Source organism: Lycorma delicatula, chromosome 7 (genome assembly GCF_047948215.1).
Source record: "Lycorma delicatula isolate Av1 chromosome 7, ASM4794821v1, whole genome shotgun sequence".
NCBI lineage: Eukaryota > Metazoa > Arthropoda > Insecta > Hemiptera > Fulgoridae > Lycorma > Lycorma delicatula.
In genome coordinates this window covers 5059509-5078403 of record NC_134461.1, presented here as the reverse complement: position 1 = coordinate 5078403, position 18895 = coordinate 5059509, and the positions used below count along the sequence as shown (strand labels likewise).

The window sequence follows — 18895 nt, the reverse complement described above, 5'->3', positions numbered from 1 at the left end:
TGGGTGGTACTTACTCAAAATGGAAATTTTAACTGGAGTGTAAGGAATTCTCCTGAAGCTAAATATCCTCAAAAAAATATACCTTCTAGATTTTTCTGCACTGAATAATAAAACTATTTATAGATATTATTTTATCTCGCTGTTTACATTTAATTTGTTTGCAGGCTATTGATTTGCTTTATGTAATTGTTTTTGTTTTTCAGTTTCAGAAGCTCAAATCAAGCGGCAAAATCTGAAAATTAACTACATTAGGAAGAAGAGAAAATTAGGTAACATTACATCAGGATGTACTGTTAAACATAGTAATATGAGCAAGCTGGTTGTATTTTGATATGTTATCCTTCTTAAATTACATCCTGAAAACAATGTAGAGTGTAGGGAGTGTTCCTGAAGAAGATACTAATGATTCTCCCGACGAATAGACCAAACATGATGGAATATGTGATGATGATAATCAAGACTGTCCAAATATCATAAAGTAATTCAATTCTAGCACTGATATGTGTAATGTTCAAGGTATGTTCAGGAAATAGCTGAACATTTTTAATTATGTGCCAACAGAGATATTTAGTGATATGCTGTTGGCAACATCGACATGACCTCCTGTGTAACTACATGTTCCTGGGTTGTTGATATCTTCTTCAGTTTTCGTGTTATTGTTATTTGAGTGCAACTGTTTAAGTGGTGTGGTAGAAATTTTTTTAATGTGCGATTTTCAGGAGCAATGGTACAATACAAAATTTTGTGTGAAACTGGGGAAAACTTTCACAGAAACATTTCAACTTTTGAAACAAGTTTACAGAGATGATGCTCTGGGTCGTACACAATGTTACAAATAGTTTGCATGATTTTAAAAGTGGTTGTCAGCCAATTGAAGATGACCCTTGACCAGGAAGGCCTTCAATTTCAACTGATGACACCCATCTTCAGAAAATCAATGATCTGGTGTGTGTAAATCGCTGATTGACTGTTAGAGAACTTGCAGAAGAGGTGAGCATCTTGATCGGATCATGCCATGATATTTTTACTGAAAAACTGAACATGCATCGAGTTGCAGCAAAGTTTTTCCTCGTGTGATGATCGAACAGCAGAAAGAACATCGAGTGGATGTTTGTTAGCAATCTCTTGAACAAGCCAATGACGATGAAACATTCATGCAAAGGATCATAATGGGAGACGAAAGCCGGGTTTATGGCTACGACATTGAGACAAAAGTTCAATCATCACAACAGATTGGTAAAGGATCTCCACGCTACAAGAAAGCACGTCAGTCTTTATCCAATGTCAGAGTGATGCTCTCTGTTTTTTCCAATTTTAATGGAATTGTACATTTTGAATTCTTGCCTCGAGGTGAAATAGTGAACCATGGGTACTCCCTCAGCCTTTCTACTCGCCAGATCTTGCTCCTTGTGATTTTTACTTATTTCCAAAATTAAAATCTGTAAAACATTAAAAGGAAACATTTAAAGTAAAACATTTAAAACATTAAAGGAAATTCATCACAGACCTGAAAGGTCAGTTTAAATGAAGCTATCCAGGACAGTTTTGTGATGTGGAAACACCACTGGGAAAAGTGTGTAAATAGGGGTGGAGAGTACTTTGAAGGAGACAAGGACCAATATATGTAAAATTTATAATAAAGATTGAAAAAATAAGGTTTGATTATTTTCTGAACAGACCTTGTATTATCTGACTTTTCACATGTAATTAATCCATAGTGTGAAGTGAAAACATGGATGATGTTGCTGGGAGTTTAAAAGTAAGAAAGAACAAGACAAATTTGACTTAAAATGTTCATAAAATTATTGAACTGTATTTACATGTAATACATCTCAAAAGAATGTCATCAATATATAAGGAAGCTTACTGCTCCTGATTTAATGTTTCTCAATAGTTTACTTCTAGAAACTAAGAAATTAGAAGCTGCATAGAAACTAGTATTTAAATGTGACATTATTTACTTATTTAAATGTAAACAGACACCCGCTCCAGCCCTTGTTCAAATATATTTTAATCGTTCTTCTGATACAAGCATCACTACTTATGAATATACAGGGTGGTGCACAAAATGATCTAACATTTGGTTTTGTTAGGAATACTTATTTCAATCTCAATACAGAAAAGTAAAATACAGAGTGTTTACTATATAGCTGGAGATTATGTTCTGCTTATTACATGTTCAATATGACCACCATCACGATGTCTAGCAACTTCTTCAATACGAACTTCTATGTTGTTAATAACTGAACAATACATATCCTCTGATATCTCTTGCACGCCTCGATGATCAGCATTCTCAGTTCCATCACACATCTTCTCAGTACGCATGTATCGAGCTTAATATAAAGCGGGTTATGTTTACAAAATTTTGAGAATTTGATTCACATAGATTCAAATCAGGACTATTCGGTGGCCAGTTCTGTCCTCATGCAAAACAGTTAGGAATTCGGTTTGAAATGACATTTGCATTAAAATTTTCATGCAGAAAGCCTAAAACAACTTTAGCTGTGTGGTCTAGCTCCATTCTGCATAAACTGTTCGTTTTCTTATTAAAACCCTTTTCAAAGAAGCTGAGGAACAAAATTATTATGCAGCATTTTTAAATAATGTTCATTGTTCACTGTCTGTTCAAAAAAGAATGGCCCTATTACTCCATGACTTGAGATAGCGGCCTTACTCTAATTCTTGGAGCATGATGCACCTTTCCATAAAGTATGTGAAAATTTTTGGAAGTCCAAAAACGCATATTTTGTTGATTTGCTCGGGACCGTCAGCAACTCTGCTCAGACAGCTTCGACATTCTGTGGAGAACGAACATCGGCAGGCCATTCGCACTTACTCTCAAATACTGAACCATCACTATTAAATTTTTTGTAAAGTCTAAGTATCGTTTTAAATGAGGGCGACCACCAAGTTTGAAAATGTGCGCGAAACCATCTTTGTGTAAGCACCACGCTTTTTGTTTCATTAAAAAACAACATGGTCTTTACGCATTGTTCAACAGTTACTCTTCCTTTGTCAGCCATCTTGGAACATTATACAAACAACGCACTCAGAAAGAGAAGAAACGAATCTTCATGAACTGCTGTCACTTCCGCCAACATAAAACATATTAGTAATTATTAACCGAAACAATTACAGCCAAAACAAATGTTGGATCATTTTGTGTGCCACCTGTATATACAGGAACAGTCTTCAGTTCATCTTTATCTGTCATCATTTTCTTCAAATTTACGAGTTGTTTCATATCTACATTTTGATAATGATTTTTGTAATGAGTATATTCTTGAAAAAAAAAGAAGTGTATTACATATATATATATATAGCGTGTATATATTTAAAATAATTATATTAATTTACACTTGTGATACGTGTAACTTTTTTTAATAATAATAAAAAATTATAAATTCATTTCATAATTTTTTATTTCTTGTTTTGTTCACTTTCACATGTTTAGAAATGTATATATAATTTGAAATAAAATATTTCTACAATTGCAACTGAAAAATAAATAAAATTTGCAGCATTTTTAAAGGTAAAATTACGATTATATTTATTTATTATCTACAAATCTTTTGTTATTTCACAGTAAACATTCATTTTTCTATAGCTAAAAAAAGCTGATGTAAAGTTGTAGTACTTTCCTGGCATTGGTTATTTATTATTATGTAGCAGAAAAATAATGGTACAGGAAAGTAAACAAAAAAAAAATTTGTTTAATTCAAAGAGTTGATATTTTTAAACTTTGATCAGCTCCCCACCCACAACATTGCCCCCAAAATACTTTTTTTGGGTCACTTGCACTCCTACTGTGCTTAGGAGGACATATAAAACATATTAGGTTAAAAAATATGTATAATTAAAAAGATAGCTTTTTTTAATTTTTGTGAAAGTAGGAATTTTGGGTAAAATCTTTTTTAAAGGAGGCATGGACACATGTACTGAGCTTAATAAAAAGCGGGTTATGTTTGCAAAATTTTGAGAAAATGGACCCCCACTGCCTGGAGGTACTGATTCCAGAATTTTACCAAAAATTGCCCCACATACACGAGTATAAAAAAAAATGTAATCAAAATAGGTTTATCCAGTTAAAAGTTATTATTAAGCTTCAAACATGTAATATGTACATGAATAAGAACATTACCCCTCAATTTTGTTTTTTGGAGTTCTTGGGCAATCAAACACTAAGAAATGAAAAATACCAATACCCAATACCAATACTGATTGCTATGCTTTCCTTCTTGCAGCATAGCTCTAGAACTATGATGCCAAAAAAGTAATTAGGGAAAACATCAAATTTACCATAAGTGTATGTTCTAAGAATGTCAGTTTGGTTTCATTTTGCCATCGGTGCAGAAATCAAGATGAAATTTTTTGCAAGCTGTAACTTGAAAACTAAGTGTTTCCAAACTTGTGCTCATATTAACGTTTTTCTTTATTTTTATTTGTAGAACATGACCTGAAACTTTATTTTTCTTTTTAAGATGCCCTATATAAACATTGAAGTATTTACTGAAGGTTTTTAAACATCAGCATATATATAAATCATTCACAAAATAATGAAATCACTCATGAATACATAACAGTATGATATGTAAAGCATACAAATTTACACGCAATAACAAAAAAAATTATGCCCAAAAATAAAACATTAAATTTTTTGCAAACAAAAATGAATGTAGATATATTTTAAAAAGAATACAAAAAAGTACCTTGTTTATTGCATTTGAAATAAAGAATAAATTTGGGAGATATTTAAGAGCATAAAATAATAAAACTTTTTACAATTTTTGATCAGTTAATTACACACAGTGGTACAACAAATACAGAAAATGATTTTGAAATAATATTAATGAATTTTAAATACAGATATTTTTAAACAAAAATTATTGGCATACCTATTTTAATATCTAGCTTTACTGTAACCCCGCAATTTTTAATTAAGTTTGTCATAATATGGTTAGATTTTACATTTTATAATGGTAGTCATTATCTGATATTATAATACTGTATAATTGAATTGAATCTGTGAATTAAAAAGGCATTTAAAAAATCTTAATTTATCAAAAAAAAAGTTTTCTTAGAATTACATCGGCTTATTATTTTTTTTACATAATGTTTAAATTAAACTTGTTTGGTAATTTAGTTTTTATAAATTTCAGATAAAGAAATTGGAGAATAATGTTGAAGAACTTAATTGCCAATGTGAAAAATACCAAGAAGCTGCTGAGAAAGAAAAATTGGAAAATAATATTATCAGTGTAGTCGAGTGCAAAGAAAAGGAAGAAGATATTGAGCTGTTATTACAACTGAATGATTATAAGGTTTTTGTTTGTGTTTTAAACATATGTGAAAAATATGTAGTAGGGTTGGAAAATTTTCAATTCTTATAGGCCTAAATTTCTTTGGTAGCATGATCTAATGCGATTAGTGTTTTAATATGTGAAAATTGTAAGTAATTTTCTGTTAAATCCTTGTCTACAGTGGTACATACCAGAAAAACATTTCATCAAACAAAAAGTTGATAAAATTTCCTAAGCATTTGGCACTGTTGGTATTAATATAATTTGTATAAAGTTTCCACTTACCAACAATTTTCATTTTATATATATATATATATCCTAGTACTTTCAGAGTCACTAGTCCATCATCAGGGATTTCATAGAAGATGTAATTCAAAATTTGTATGTGTAACTTCTCTATATATAATTATATTTTAAATTGAGAGGTTGTTATGTTCATAATAGTTTATCATCAAAAAATAATGTATATGTCAATTAGAATGTAACATCATGTAAGATGTTTATGATTATTATGAAATATAAATGAAATAGTACCAACCTATTAATAATTATTATTGTATAATTTGTTTATGTAGGATATCATTATCGAATTTGACTTGTTCATTCATTAACTTACTATTATTCAAATATATATGAAATTTTTTTAATATGCTGGTTTTGTAATAATTATTAGTGTATTTTAATATATTTGTTACGGTTATAGTTATGGTTATGTCCAGTTTCTAAAATGTGGTTAGCGAAATTATATTTTTCTTTATTATTTTTAATTGTACAATTAATATGTTCAATTCGTATGGCGAATGAACGATTTGTCATTCCAATTTATTTTAAGCCACAGTTTTCACAATTAAGACTGTCACTCTTTGTTTTTCAAATTTATAATTATTATCACGATTTATTGTTATAGAAGGAAGGATCTTTATTATTTATGAATTTTATTATTTGTTGTATACACTGTTTTTAATTTATAAGTTTTAAGTATTTTATTAAATTTATTATAACTTATATTGTATTCCATTTTAGCATATTATATTATTATTCGTTAGCTTTATTTTGTCCTTTATGTGTATTTAATATTTTATATAGATTTATTTATATCTACGTACACATTTATATAGAATAAAGTAGTGACTCCGAAAGTACTAGGATATATATATTGAAAATTATTTGTAAGTAGAAACTTAATAGAAATCTTATTTGTATGGTTTTCAGAAAAGGAGAAAAGGTATCCAGATTTGTGATCTGAGCTGCACTTAAAGAAAAAGCAAAATAATTATATAAAGAAGTAGAAGATAATGGGATTAGTTATCTGATTAATTAGTTAATTAATTAATTATAAAAAGATACCATATTATACTTGGTGTTTCAAAATGAATATCGGCGTTTTAAAGTTAGGCGATATTTATTAGATTAACCGGCCAAATGATTGACAAAAAACTTACATTGAAAAATTATATGTGAAATGAAAAAGTAACTCAAACACTTTTTCCTGTAAGTTTTCAATGTGAGCACCATTCGTCACAAGACACATATCCAATCGATTAAGAGAGTTCATCCCATATTTTAATCAGTAAATTTGGAGCAATTGTGTGACAGCTGTTTCAATCCTGTGTTTGAATTCAGGTAGGTTAGCTGGTAATGATGGCACAAAACTTGATCTTTTATAAACCCCCCAAATAAAAAAAAATCACTTGGAATCAGATCAAGTGAACGTGGAGGACACAGAAAACGAAGGTAACTTAGTACTACACTCATACCAATCAAAATTATGTCATATGCAACATAGAAATTCAGACCTAACCCAAATAAGTTGACCAATTTAGGTCACCTAACAAGGGGAACGTAACCTCATTCCGGTCCGCGCAGGAGCTGAGGACAAACCCTGCACCCCTACCTGGCCCATCATGGTGTCATGTGGCATTACCGAGTTATGATCAGGACTGCCACTGGCAAAGGGAAGCCATGCCCCGGTCGCACAGGTTACCATACCCTGATGGCACGACCAACCCCACCAGCGGGAGCCCCAAAGCGAATCACAAACTATACCAATATGACTGTGGCACAATGCCAATGCGTCTACCTCCAATCAATCCAACGTCTAAGCTGGAACCCTAGCCACCCGTGATCCTACCACAATCGAGTACCTCAATTAAACTTTCTCTGCAGACCTACACAACACAAGGGCATAAAGAAAACCAGCCACTATAGACCACTTCTCGTGGATCATCCAGTTAATACGGAGATACAGAAAGGAATATATTCTCTCAAGTTCCTTAACAGCTCGTGAACATTCGACCTTGTATCGGGGACATATGTAGAGGATGTGATCTCCATTGTATCATCAGTCCCATAATCCGGGCATTGACTTGGATCCACCAAACAAAACCTAGCCAAACTTGCCTGAAAGACATCATGCCCGGAGAGAAACTGTGTGATATACCGATTGGGGTAGACCCATCCAATTGGAACTAAATCAAGCACTATAGGAAATATACCATGCATGTAGCGACCTGTGAGGGATTCGTCCCACTTGACCTGCCAAGATGCAAGGCCCTGGTCTTCAATCTCCTGCTTTTGTTCTGAAGTCAATAGGTTATTTACCTTGGAAATGTAGCGTTCCTTATGCTCATTAGCCAAGATATCTATTGGTTTGACTACGGCTATAACACAGACTGCCTCCCGCAAGACTGTTCTATAACAGCCAGGAAGAGGAGTCACTGGGCCCACAGCAGAATGTCTGTGCAATACCTAAAAGCCATTCTGTGAGCCCAGACAAGCGCAGCATACAGCATAATAGCTTCGCTGACACCTTTGAAAAGGATACATATATGGTACGATAATTCAACCCCCAATCGGGATGAATGACTATGGATTTAGCGGCCTTTTTTGCTACATACTGTAGATGTTCCTTGAGCCAAAAATTCTCATCAAGGATAACACCCAGGTATTTTTGAGCCGTAACGTGCCGAATGGAGAGATCAGCTATCTGAATCCGGATTAATCGGGAAGCAGCCAATTGGCCCTTAAGCAATATCATTGTGGTTTTCTCTGGGTTGAACATCATCTTATGTTGGAGACTCCACAGTCTGAGTGTCTCAAGCATGAGCAGCTTGGAACTCTACCTCGTTACGTGAATCCCCTTCGATCAGTAGCAGTGTGTCATCAGCATAAGCGATGACATGACAACCACATGGCAACCTTAAACGCAACATCGAATCGAATTTTATGATCCAAAGAAGGGGACTCGGAACACTGCCCTGAGGCATCCTTTAGTTAAGGTCTTACAAACCTCGGCCCCGCCATCATGCAGAGAAACTGTCTGATGTCTGAAATAACTTGAGAGCACTTCTAATTCATTTCATGTACATTTACGCTTCTGCATCTGAAACGGGGCAGAAATGTGGAGGACACAGCAAATAGGCGCGTCATTTGGTCCCCGGCAACCAATCCAGCAGTCAGGCAGAATTTTCTTTCAATCAATCATGTACAGCATATGCCAGTGAGGAAGTGCATCATCTTGTTGCCAAATAAAATTCTGTGGTTTGTATTTCAGTTGAGGAAAGAGCCATAGTTGTAGCGTATCAAAGTGTAGTTCATTCCATACACATTTGCTTCTATGAAAAAGAACAGCCCATAAATTTTCTTTTGGTATATGACAAAAACATACAGTTTTGGGGAGTCTGGTTCTCACTGCAATATTTTGTGGGGATTTTTTGATCCCCAGATACTAATTATGATTGTTTACTTTTCCATTATCATGAAATGTTGATTTGTCAGTGATTATGACATGATAAAGAAAGTCTTCATTGTCATGGTACATAATTTCATTTGCAAAGCTAGCATGCAAACCATAATCTACCGGCTTTAGAGTTTGTAACAACTTTAAATGTATGGATGCAGTTGTAAACGTTTGTTTAAAACCCTCCATATTGGAATTGCTAATTCATGGCTAGCTTTCCTAATTATTTCTTAGGACTGTGCACAAAAATCTCTCTTCCATGTTCAACATTGTCTCTGGACATAATCGGTCATCTTGTACTCTTCCCTTTACAAATATAGTCAGTAGTTTAAAATTGTTTAAACCATCTACGAACATTATTGTCGATAGGCAGATCATAATGGAACTTCAAGCGGAATGCATGTTGAACAGTAATTACAAATTCACAGTTTGCAAACTGCAAAACAGAACTCTTTCTGTTGGGGGCATTGCCATCCACTTTTGAGGCAATGACCCGGTCATATCTCGACTAACAAGTTTACTTGTAATATGTTTTAAATTGCAATACAATAGTTATTCAACTTAATGTGATAAAACATTGTTCTGCATATTCTGTGAATGATTTCAGCAAATATATCTCCTTTTCAGGAGATTATTGGTTTATGAAGAATTTCACCAAAATTAAAACATAAGTATAGTAAACTGCCTTTAATTCAAACAGTTTAATTTTTCACCTATGTGAATGTGAGTTTGCGTTTGTGTTTTTTAAACTTTATTCACATAAAAATTGAAAGAGAAGAAAGTCAATTTTATTTTGTCTTAATTTTTTAAGATTAATTTTTTAACAAACATTTTGTAGTAAAGTAATTCTGACTAATATTGTTTATAAAATATATTGATTAGGCTAAGTTACAACTTTTAATGCAATTATATTGTATATTTTCAAAGACTTTGGCAAGTTAAAAACAAATATTTCTCATCAGAATTAAACAAAATACGTTAAAATTTAACTGGAACCGGTAACATAATCAGAGACTTGATAGAATCTATAAAGAAAAGCTGGTATGGTAGGTATAAAAATGCATAGGAAACGTATCGGGTCATACAAGAAATAAAGAGAAGCTGAATTGATGAAGTCACTAGTACAATAGTGTTTCAACTTGTATGTTTGCCAGCTTGCACAGAAAGAAAAGAGCCCCAAAGCCAAGTAACTATCTTTCCAAAAGAGAAGAAAAAATAAACAATAATTTATAACTGGTGAATTAGAAAAGAAAAAAAAAATTAAAAGTAACATATTGAATATTTAAATTGTTTTTTCTTGTTGTTGTGTTATTGTTTTTATATTATAAGAATTACCTCTTTGTAATGTGTTTCCAACAAGTTTTTATTTCTTTTACAATAGACTTTTGCATTTGTGAAGCAGTTAAAAAAGCATATAGTATATTACCTTTCTTAAAAATTAGTTGTAAATAATTTTATTTTTTCTCTGAAGATGTAATTAACCTACATTATTAATAGTTTTTTCCTATTCATCCATTTTTTTATTTTGCAATTCTTTGGATTTCAAAGGATGCTTTATTGTACATGTTAAATGCTCCAGAAGAATCGTAGTTTTACAATACATAAAACAATCGTGCATTTATTATTGTTATTTATTTATTTATTGCAGAACTGCTTGGAAATTCTCAATTTATTTGTATTGAATTTAAGTTTGTTGGAATATTTTTTTAAAAAATTATTGATTTTTATTTTAATTTTTCTAGCAAAAAAGTGAAAGTTTACAATTAGATTTAAATACTTTAAAAGAAATAAATGATATAAAACTGATTAAATTAGAAGAAAAGATTAAATGTCTTCAATCTGAATTAGTTGAAAATAAAGATTTATTAAATATTAAAACTCTACAGTTACAGGAAGCCAACGATTTAATTGAGGTGAGTTAAATATAAAATATTTTGTTGTTGGAACGAACAGTTAATTATTTTTTAACCCTATGAAATTTCATTGAAAGATCAATTCAATCAAAGAAGTAATGCGATCGAGTCAAGCACATGGGATTATGTCATTTACGTAAGCATCAGTTTACAGATCAGGTCAGTCACATAAAGTCAGGGAATTTTGTGAATTTTCAAATTATCGCCAGTACTTCAGAACCCATTTAATCAATCTTACTTTGATTTTGGGCAATCTGGTCTGTTCTGCTAATTAAATATCCTTTTACCAAAATAATTGGTCATGAGTAATACTTGCTGTTTATTTTTCTACTTTGTACTTTTTTCATATACATGTATTATAGAATAAGCTTTTTGTTACTTTTTTTTTTTTTTTGTCTTCAGTCATTTGACTGGTTTGATGCAGCTCTCCAAGATTCCCTATCTAGTGCTAGTCGTTTCATTTCAGTATACCCTCTACATCCTACATCCCCAACAATTTGTTTTACATACTCCAAACGTGGCCTGCCTACACAATTTTTCCCTTCTACCTGTCCTTCCAATATTAAAGCGACTATTCCAGGATGCCTTAGTATGTGGCCTATAAGTCTGTCTCTTCTTTTAACTATATTTTTCCAAATGCTTCTTTCTTCATCTATTTGCCGCAATACCTCTTCATTTGTCACTTTATCCACCCATCTGATTTTTAACATTCTCCTATAGCACCACATTTCAAAAGCTTCTATTCTTTTCTTCTCAGATATTCCGATTGTCCAAGTTTCACTTCCATATAAAGCGACACTCCAAACATACACTTTCAAAAATCTTTTCCTGACATTTAAATTAATTTTTGATGTAAACAAATTATATTTCTTACTGAAGGCTCGTTTAGCTTGTGCTATTCGGCATTTTATATCGCTCCTGCTTCGTCCATCTTTAGTAATTTTACTTCCCAAATAACAAAATTCTTCTACCTCCATAATCTTTTCTCCTCCTATTTTCACATTCAGTGGTCCATCTTTGTTATTTCTACTACATTTCATTACTTTTGTTTTGTTCTTGTTTATTTTCATGCGATAGTTCTTGCGTAGGACTTCATCTATGCCGTTCATTGTTTCTTCTAAATCCTTTTTACTCTCGGCTAGAATTACTATATCATCAGCAAATCGTAGCATCTTTATCTTTTCACCTTGTACTGTTACTCCGAATCTAAATTGTTCTATCACATCATTAACTGCTAGTTCCATGTAAAGATTAAAAAGTAACGGAGATAGGGAACATCCTTGTCGGACTCCCTTTCTTATTAGGGCTTCTTTCTTATGTTCTTCAATTGTTATTGTTGCTGTTTGGTTCCTGTACATGTTAGCAATTGTTCTTCTATCTCTGTATTTGAACCCTAATTTTTTTAAAACACTGAACATTATATTCCAATCTACGTTATCGAAAGCCTTTTCTAGGTCTATAAACGCCAAGTATGTCGGTTTGTTTTTCTTTAATCTTCCTTCTACTATTAATCTGAGGCCTAAAATTGCTTCCCTTGTCCCTATACTTTTTCTGAAACCAAATTGGTCTTCTCCTAACACTTCTTCCACTCTCCTCTCAATTCTTCTGTATAAAATTCTAGTTAAGATTTTTGATGCATGACTAGTTAAACTAATTGTTCTATATTCTTCACATTTATCTGCCCCTGCTTTCTTTGGTATCATAACTATAACACTTTTTTTGAAGTCTGATGGAAATTCCCCTTTTTCATAAATATTACACACCAGTTTGTATAATCTATCAATCGCTTCCTCACCTGCACTGCGCAGTAATTCTACAGGTATTCCGTCTATTCCAGGAGCCTTTCTGCCATTTAAATCTTTTAATGCTCTTTTAAATTCAAATCTCAGTATTGTTTCTCCCATTTCATCCTCCTCAACTTCCTCTTCTTTCTCTATAACACCATTTTCTAATTCATTTCCTCCGTATAACTCTTCAATATATTCCACCCATCTATCGACTTTACCTTTCGTATTATATATTGGTGTACCATCTTTGTTTAACACATTATTAGATTTTAATTTATGTACCCCAAAATTTTCCTTAACTTTCCTGTATGCTCCGTCTATTTTACCAATGTTCATTTCTCTTTCCACTTCTGAACACTTTTCTTTAATCCACTTTTCTTTCGCCAGTTTGCACTTCCTATTTATAGCATTTCTTAATTGCCGATAGTTCCTTTTACTTTCTTCATCATTAGCATTCTTATATTTTCTACGTTCATCCATCAGCTGCAATATATCGTCTGAAACCCAAGGTTTTCTACCAGTTCTCTTTATTCCGTCTAAGTTTGCTTCTGCTGATTTAAGAATTTCCTTTTTAACATTCTCCCATTCTTCTTCTACATTTTCTACCTTATCTTTTTTTCTCAGACCTCTTGCGATGTCCTCCTCAAAAATCTTCTTTACCTCCTCTTCCTCAAGCTTCTCTAAATTCCACCGATTCATCTGACAACTTTTCTTCAGGTTTTTAAACCCCAATCTACATTTCATTATCACCAAATTATGGTCGCTATCAATGTCTGCTCCAGGGTAAGTTTTGCAGTCACTTTTTTGTTGTAACTTTTTGTTATCTGTAATATTATTTGCCGACTTCAAATGTTACATTATGACGTTTTTAAAAATAAATGCCAAATTAAGGGTTAATAACTTGTCGGTAGTAGTTTTTTAATTTAGTGAAGATTTTTAACAGAAAATTTTAAGAATTGAGAAAGTGTATTTTTGAAATCAGTTTTATTATTTTATTACAGTTTATTTTACATAGATTATTTTGTATATGTTGTATATGTACCAGAATAATCATAGTTTTTACAGTTCATAAAATATAATCGTGCATTTATTATTGTTGTTTATTGCAGAGCTGCTTGGAAGTACAATTTATTTGTATTGAATTTAACTTTATTAAAAATCGAAAGAATTGGAAGAACCTGTATCAATAAAAAGTACCAGAAAGACCAGCAGTGGTGGATTGTGTCCAACAAAGTCGTGTACAAAGAGTTAGAATCTATCACATACTATGCACAAGAGGAGATTAGGATTCTTTGGACATATGAGGATGCAAGATTCAAGTCTTCTGAAACAGCTTTTACAGTACAAGCTTGACTTGAAAAACACCAAGACAGGATACAGATGGATCAGAGAAATAAGAGAGATCTGAAGGAAATTGACCTTACACCAGAAGACACCACAGATAAAATAAATTTAAACAAGAAAATTAATTAAAAAAAACTTGTTTCAGACTCGCAAGAAAAAACTCACAACCCCAAAATTTTCAACACTAGAAAGGGCACAAAGATTGGAATGTCTGAAAAAGTAATGGGAGGACCACAAGGTCCAAACAGTCCCTTCAAAGAGCCTTGGATAATGGACTGATTAAAATGATCCTCTGTGGTCATAGAAGATATTAATAATACTTAGACTAAACAATTTTCCAGTCTAGGTATCGTTTATTGACTTTAAGAAAATGTAATCGAATAAAAATAATGAGTAATACTGTTGTTTATTTTTCTACTTAGTATTTGTACATTTTTTTTTACATATATTTTAGAATAAGTTTTTTGTTACTTGTAATATTTGCCGATTTCAAATATTACATTACGACTTTTTTTTTTTTTTTAATAAGTGCCAATTTAAGGGTTAATAAATTGTTGGTAGTATTTTTTTAATTTAGTGAAGATTGCTAACAGCTCTAACAGTTAAAGTTTTAAGAATTGAAAAAGTATTATTTTGTTCTTTATTACTGTTTATTGAAATCTGTTTTATTATTTTATTACAATTTATTATACTTAAAAACATTTTCCAGTCTAGATATCGTTTATTGATTTAAGGAAATTGTAATTAAATAAAAATAAAATCATCCGAGTTAAAGCTAAACTATCACAAAATATTTTAAAATTCAAAACATAGTGATGTACATATTAGGAGAAAAATCTATCGAATAAGGATCTCACATTACTTGTAAAGCCACCAATGAGGGAAATAATTCTTAGACAGATCCATATGCACAGCTGCCCCCATTGAACCACTCGGATACCCATGAAGCAATAATTCAAACAGATCTTAACGAACTTCTCACGGATCTATCAAAACCGTAAAACATAACACGGGAGAAGAATCAAGAATAAGGGAAAGGAGTTAATAATAAGAAAGGAATGATCTATCCTAAAAATAGAGTGAACAATCCCATGCAAAGGAGTGCTTTAAGGCCCTTTCCATACTGTTTTTGCCTCAATCCCTCAGAAGATTAGTTTATTTATCTGGGGTGAGTATAGCACTCTGAGGTGTTGATTTTTCATGAACCGACTCAAATATATGCTGTAATAAATACTTCCAGATACTAAACAGCCGCTTGAGAATGCCTCAGACGTCCTTTACCTTTGTGTGGAATTAATTATTCAAATGAACAGTTTATAGTTCATAGACTGTTCAGCCAAATCCCTTATTATAGAATAGAATAAAAATTATAAAGTATTTTGCTTCAGCTAATCAAGAAATATAAAAACGTTTTTGTATTTCTTGATATATTCCTTATTTTTTGTTTTTATATTATTTAATGCCTGTTTAATTAATTAATTGGTTTTATCTTGCACATTTATTTTTAAATTAAATAGTTCTTTAGTTAATACATGATATTGATATTCCATTATCCTGACATCGTGTTAAAATTGTGAGAGCGCTGAATATATACTTTGTTGCTTTTTGAGCTGAAATTATTTTTATGAAAATCTGGCAGATAGCCATGTTTTTAACGCTCTTTCGAATTTTAGTACAAGTATAACAATAATGTTGATTGCAGGTTATTTTTTATCAAGCACAGCAAAGTTCTGTTTTGGTGTTTCATCTGCTTTGGTGATATGCGGTCGGATATGTCGGAGCAGTTTTCCTATTTTTATGACATTTTGTAGGGGACATGGTTCGCTATTTGGTGGAATACTGTATGTGCCACAATTTTTCATAAAATTCCTTTATTGAAGAGGCAGCTGGTATGGCTGTGGCACTTTTAATTTGAAAGAGAATGGCTGAAAAGTTATAGTTTTGAAGTCTGCCTCCAGTAGAAAAATTAATAAAATAATTAGTTTGATAAAAAATCCTCTGCTAGTTGTTTACTAGTTTCTAGAGAAGTTTCTACAGAAGGGTCCTCTTTGTACATGCTACTTCGGAATTATGACTATTGTATGTACTATGGTTTGAAAAAAGATTTTAAATATGTTGAAAGATATAAAAATAAATATTCATAACCGAGATTAAGTGGAAGTACTTCTTTGATAGTTGTCTAATATCCCTTGAAAGAGAAGAGCATTTACATTTTGTTTAATATAGTGAATTTATTTTTTTGGCGTGCGCTAAACCTTTCTTCCTTCTTTTCTTTTCTTTTTATGCTGTTATTTGTCTGGTTATTTCAGCCAGTTCTTTAATCTATTAACTTAAGTTCTTGTGCAATAATCTTAACCTTATTCAGGGTCTTTCCTTGTTTTACAGCTAAGAACTGTCGCTACACTAAGGTCCCTCTCACCATACTGCTTCCCCCCAGTCATGCTTCCGTGACTGATCTACTAGGCCTTCTAGTACCATTCAGATAGATATTTTAGTGTATTAGTACATTTTTAAACAGTTTTCCCTGGATTTTGTTAATTATCTATTAGTTGTTTGTACCATACTGCACAACTTAAAATAGCAGATTTAAGTTGTTTTTACACAATTCACAAATAGAAAAATATTTTAGGTGATAAACTGATATAATTTTCTGTTTTTAATGAAAATAAAGATTTAAATAATTTATATAACTGTATAAAAGAGACAAATGACACTTTTATGGCTGATTGAGGGACACACACCTACATACAGTTTAGGTTAAGTGAAGTTTCGATGTGGTTTAAGTTCTAAGCCAAAATCATCCTTCATGGATCATTAAAAGTAAATGCTGGAAGTAATTAAAGCACCTTCCCTTATAAGATGGCCAGATTGACTTTCATTTTCATAATTGTTTCTTACAATTTGTTTCGGTTAGTAGTCATATTCACTTATTCAATTATCAGTTTGTAAATGTACATTCATTTTTGTATAAGTACTTATTTGTTGAAAGTATTAATCCTCTGATAATTTTAAATTTATTTATTTTATTTAATCCATTCACTGCCACAAAAACTGGTGATTATTTACCGTATGAGTTTCACTGTGTACTATTCCATAGTTGGAAAAAATAACTCTTTTAAAAGATAGATTCTTTGAATATTTTCAAGTGTAGGAATTATTTTTTAAAGTTTGTAAAATATTATTAATACATAATTTTCAAATAACTGCAGGTGTATTAACTACCGTAAACTTTGTAACTGGTTTTATTCAGTAGTTTTGGTTGGTGAAGAGAGATATTTTAAGATTAAATAATATTTTTTTCACTTAATAATATTTAGTTTACACTTTAGTTTTTTTTTTCAATAAATCTAATCAATTATTTGCTTTGTTTATTGTGCTTAGAGTAGAATAGAATCGATTTGTAACATGTCTAAATTCAGCGAAAAATTCCTTTTTTTATTTAAACAACTTTTTATGATGTATGATGGAGTCTGTACATGTTGTCATGCATATTGGAATATCTACACACCTATGGCAGTGAATGGGTTAAACCACGGACAGTAAAATTTGCTGGCCACTTACTACTTATAAACTATTATGGTATTTATGTTATAGCTTACTTAATGTTATATCTGCCAAATGCATGGACATGGATCAGGTTAAAAACATTTCAATAAGTTATGTCAACAGTAAGCAATTGAGTGTTTGTTGTGTATGTGTATATGTATGTACATAGATTAAATTGCAATATATTATTTATTGTCTGCTCCATACTCCTGATGTTTTTTCTTGTTATAAAAAAATTAAAAAAAAAAATCTATTGGTTATTTAACAAAATAACTTTTATATTTTTTTCAGTCACTAAAAGAAGAAAAATTGCTTTTGTCAAGTGAATTGGCTGCTGTGAAGTCAAATCCAGCAGATTCTGATACCCGTGGTAATTCATTATTTGCTGAAGTTGAAGACAAACGTAAACAGATGAGTGCTACATTAAAAACGGTCTATGGAAAATACATGCAATTAAAAAAGACTTACATGGAGAAAAGTAATGAATGTAAAAGATTAAAAGTATGTGAAATCATTTTTGTTAATTAATTTATTTTTCTTAATTTCATAAATCAAAAGTACAGTTAATGAGAAAGTGTTTAAGATCAAAAAAAAAACTTTAACCATCTTATAATGACTATTTGCTTTTTATAAATTTCAGTTATTTAATAGCTTAAATTATTATCTAAAATTACTAGGTACCAACCTAATAATTAGGCTTGATTATTACCAGTAGAAGGCATCTTTATGTAAGGTTATAAAATGTAATGATTTATTTTTTAATATAATTATAAAGTGCTTCAAATTCCTATATACATAATCCTTGGGTTTTACTATTACATTTTTTGCTGTATTGTAATTTTTAGTATATTATACTATTTTTATGTAATTTAGTATATCCTACTCTGTAATTTTTTTTAGCAATTTTCTATTTCAGATAAACTTTAGTATACAATCATATTAACGCGTGTGCACACACACACACACACACACACACACACACATATCAATACAATTGTCTTGTAGAAAAAACTTTCTTATTACAGTCAAGAAAAAATGTTTTTGTCTGATGTGGTCAATAAAATGTTTGAACTATGTACAAACATTGATGTGATGGTAATCATGTTTGTAATATGTGCATGTGATCCTGCTGCATGTTTTAGAATGCGGTTGTGGAAGATCATAGGCAGACCATTGGTGATATCTACATGGAATTATCGTACAGTACATAATAATATGGTGTGCGATATCAAAACTCAGTGGATTTTGTCATAAGATTTGTAT

General features: G+C 31.3%; 1 protein-coding gene across 3 annotated transcripts in view; it reads left to right on the top strand.

The window, feature by feature from the left end:
• Window positions 1-18895, top strand: part of LOC142327519 (uncharacterized) — a 52300-nt gene that overhangs the window by 15213 nt on the left and 18192 nt on the right. For all 3 annotated transcript variants that reach the window (XM_075370648.1, XM_075370649.1, XM_075370646.1), the window contains exons 4-6: window positions 5163-5324; window positions 10785-10955; window positions 17924-18133. In XM_075370648.1, coding sequence (XP_075226763.1) covers window positions 5163-5324; window positions 10785-10955; window positions 17924-18133 — 543 coding nt within the window. The remainder of the gene's footprint in view (window positions 1-5162; window positions 5325-10784; window positions 10956-17923; window positions 18134-18895) is intronic.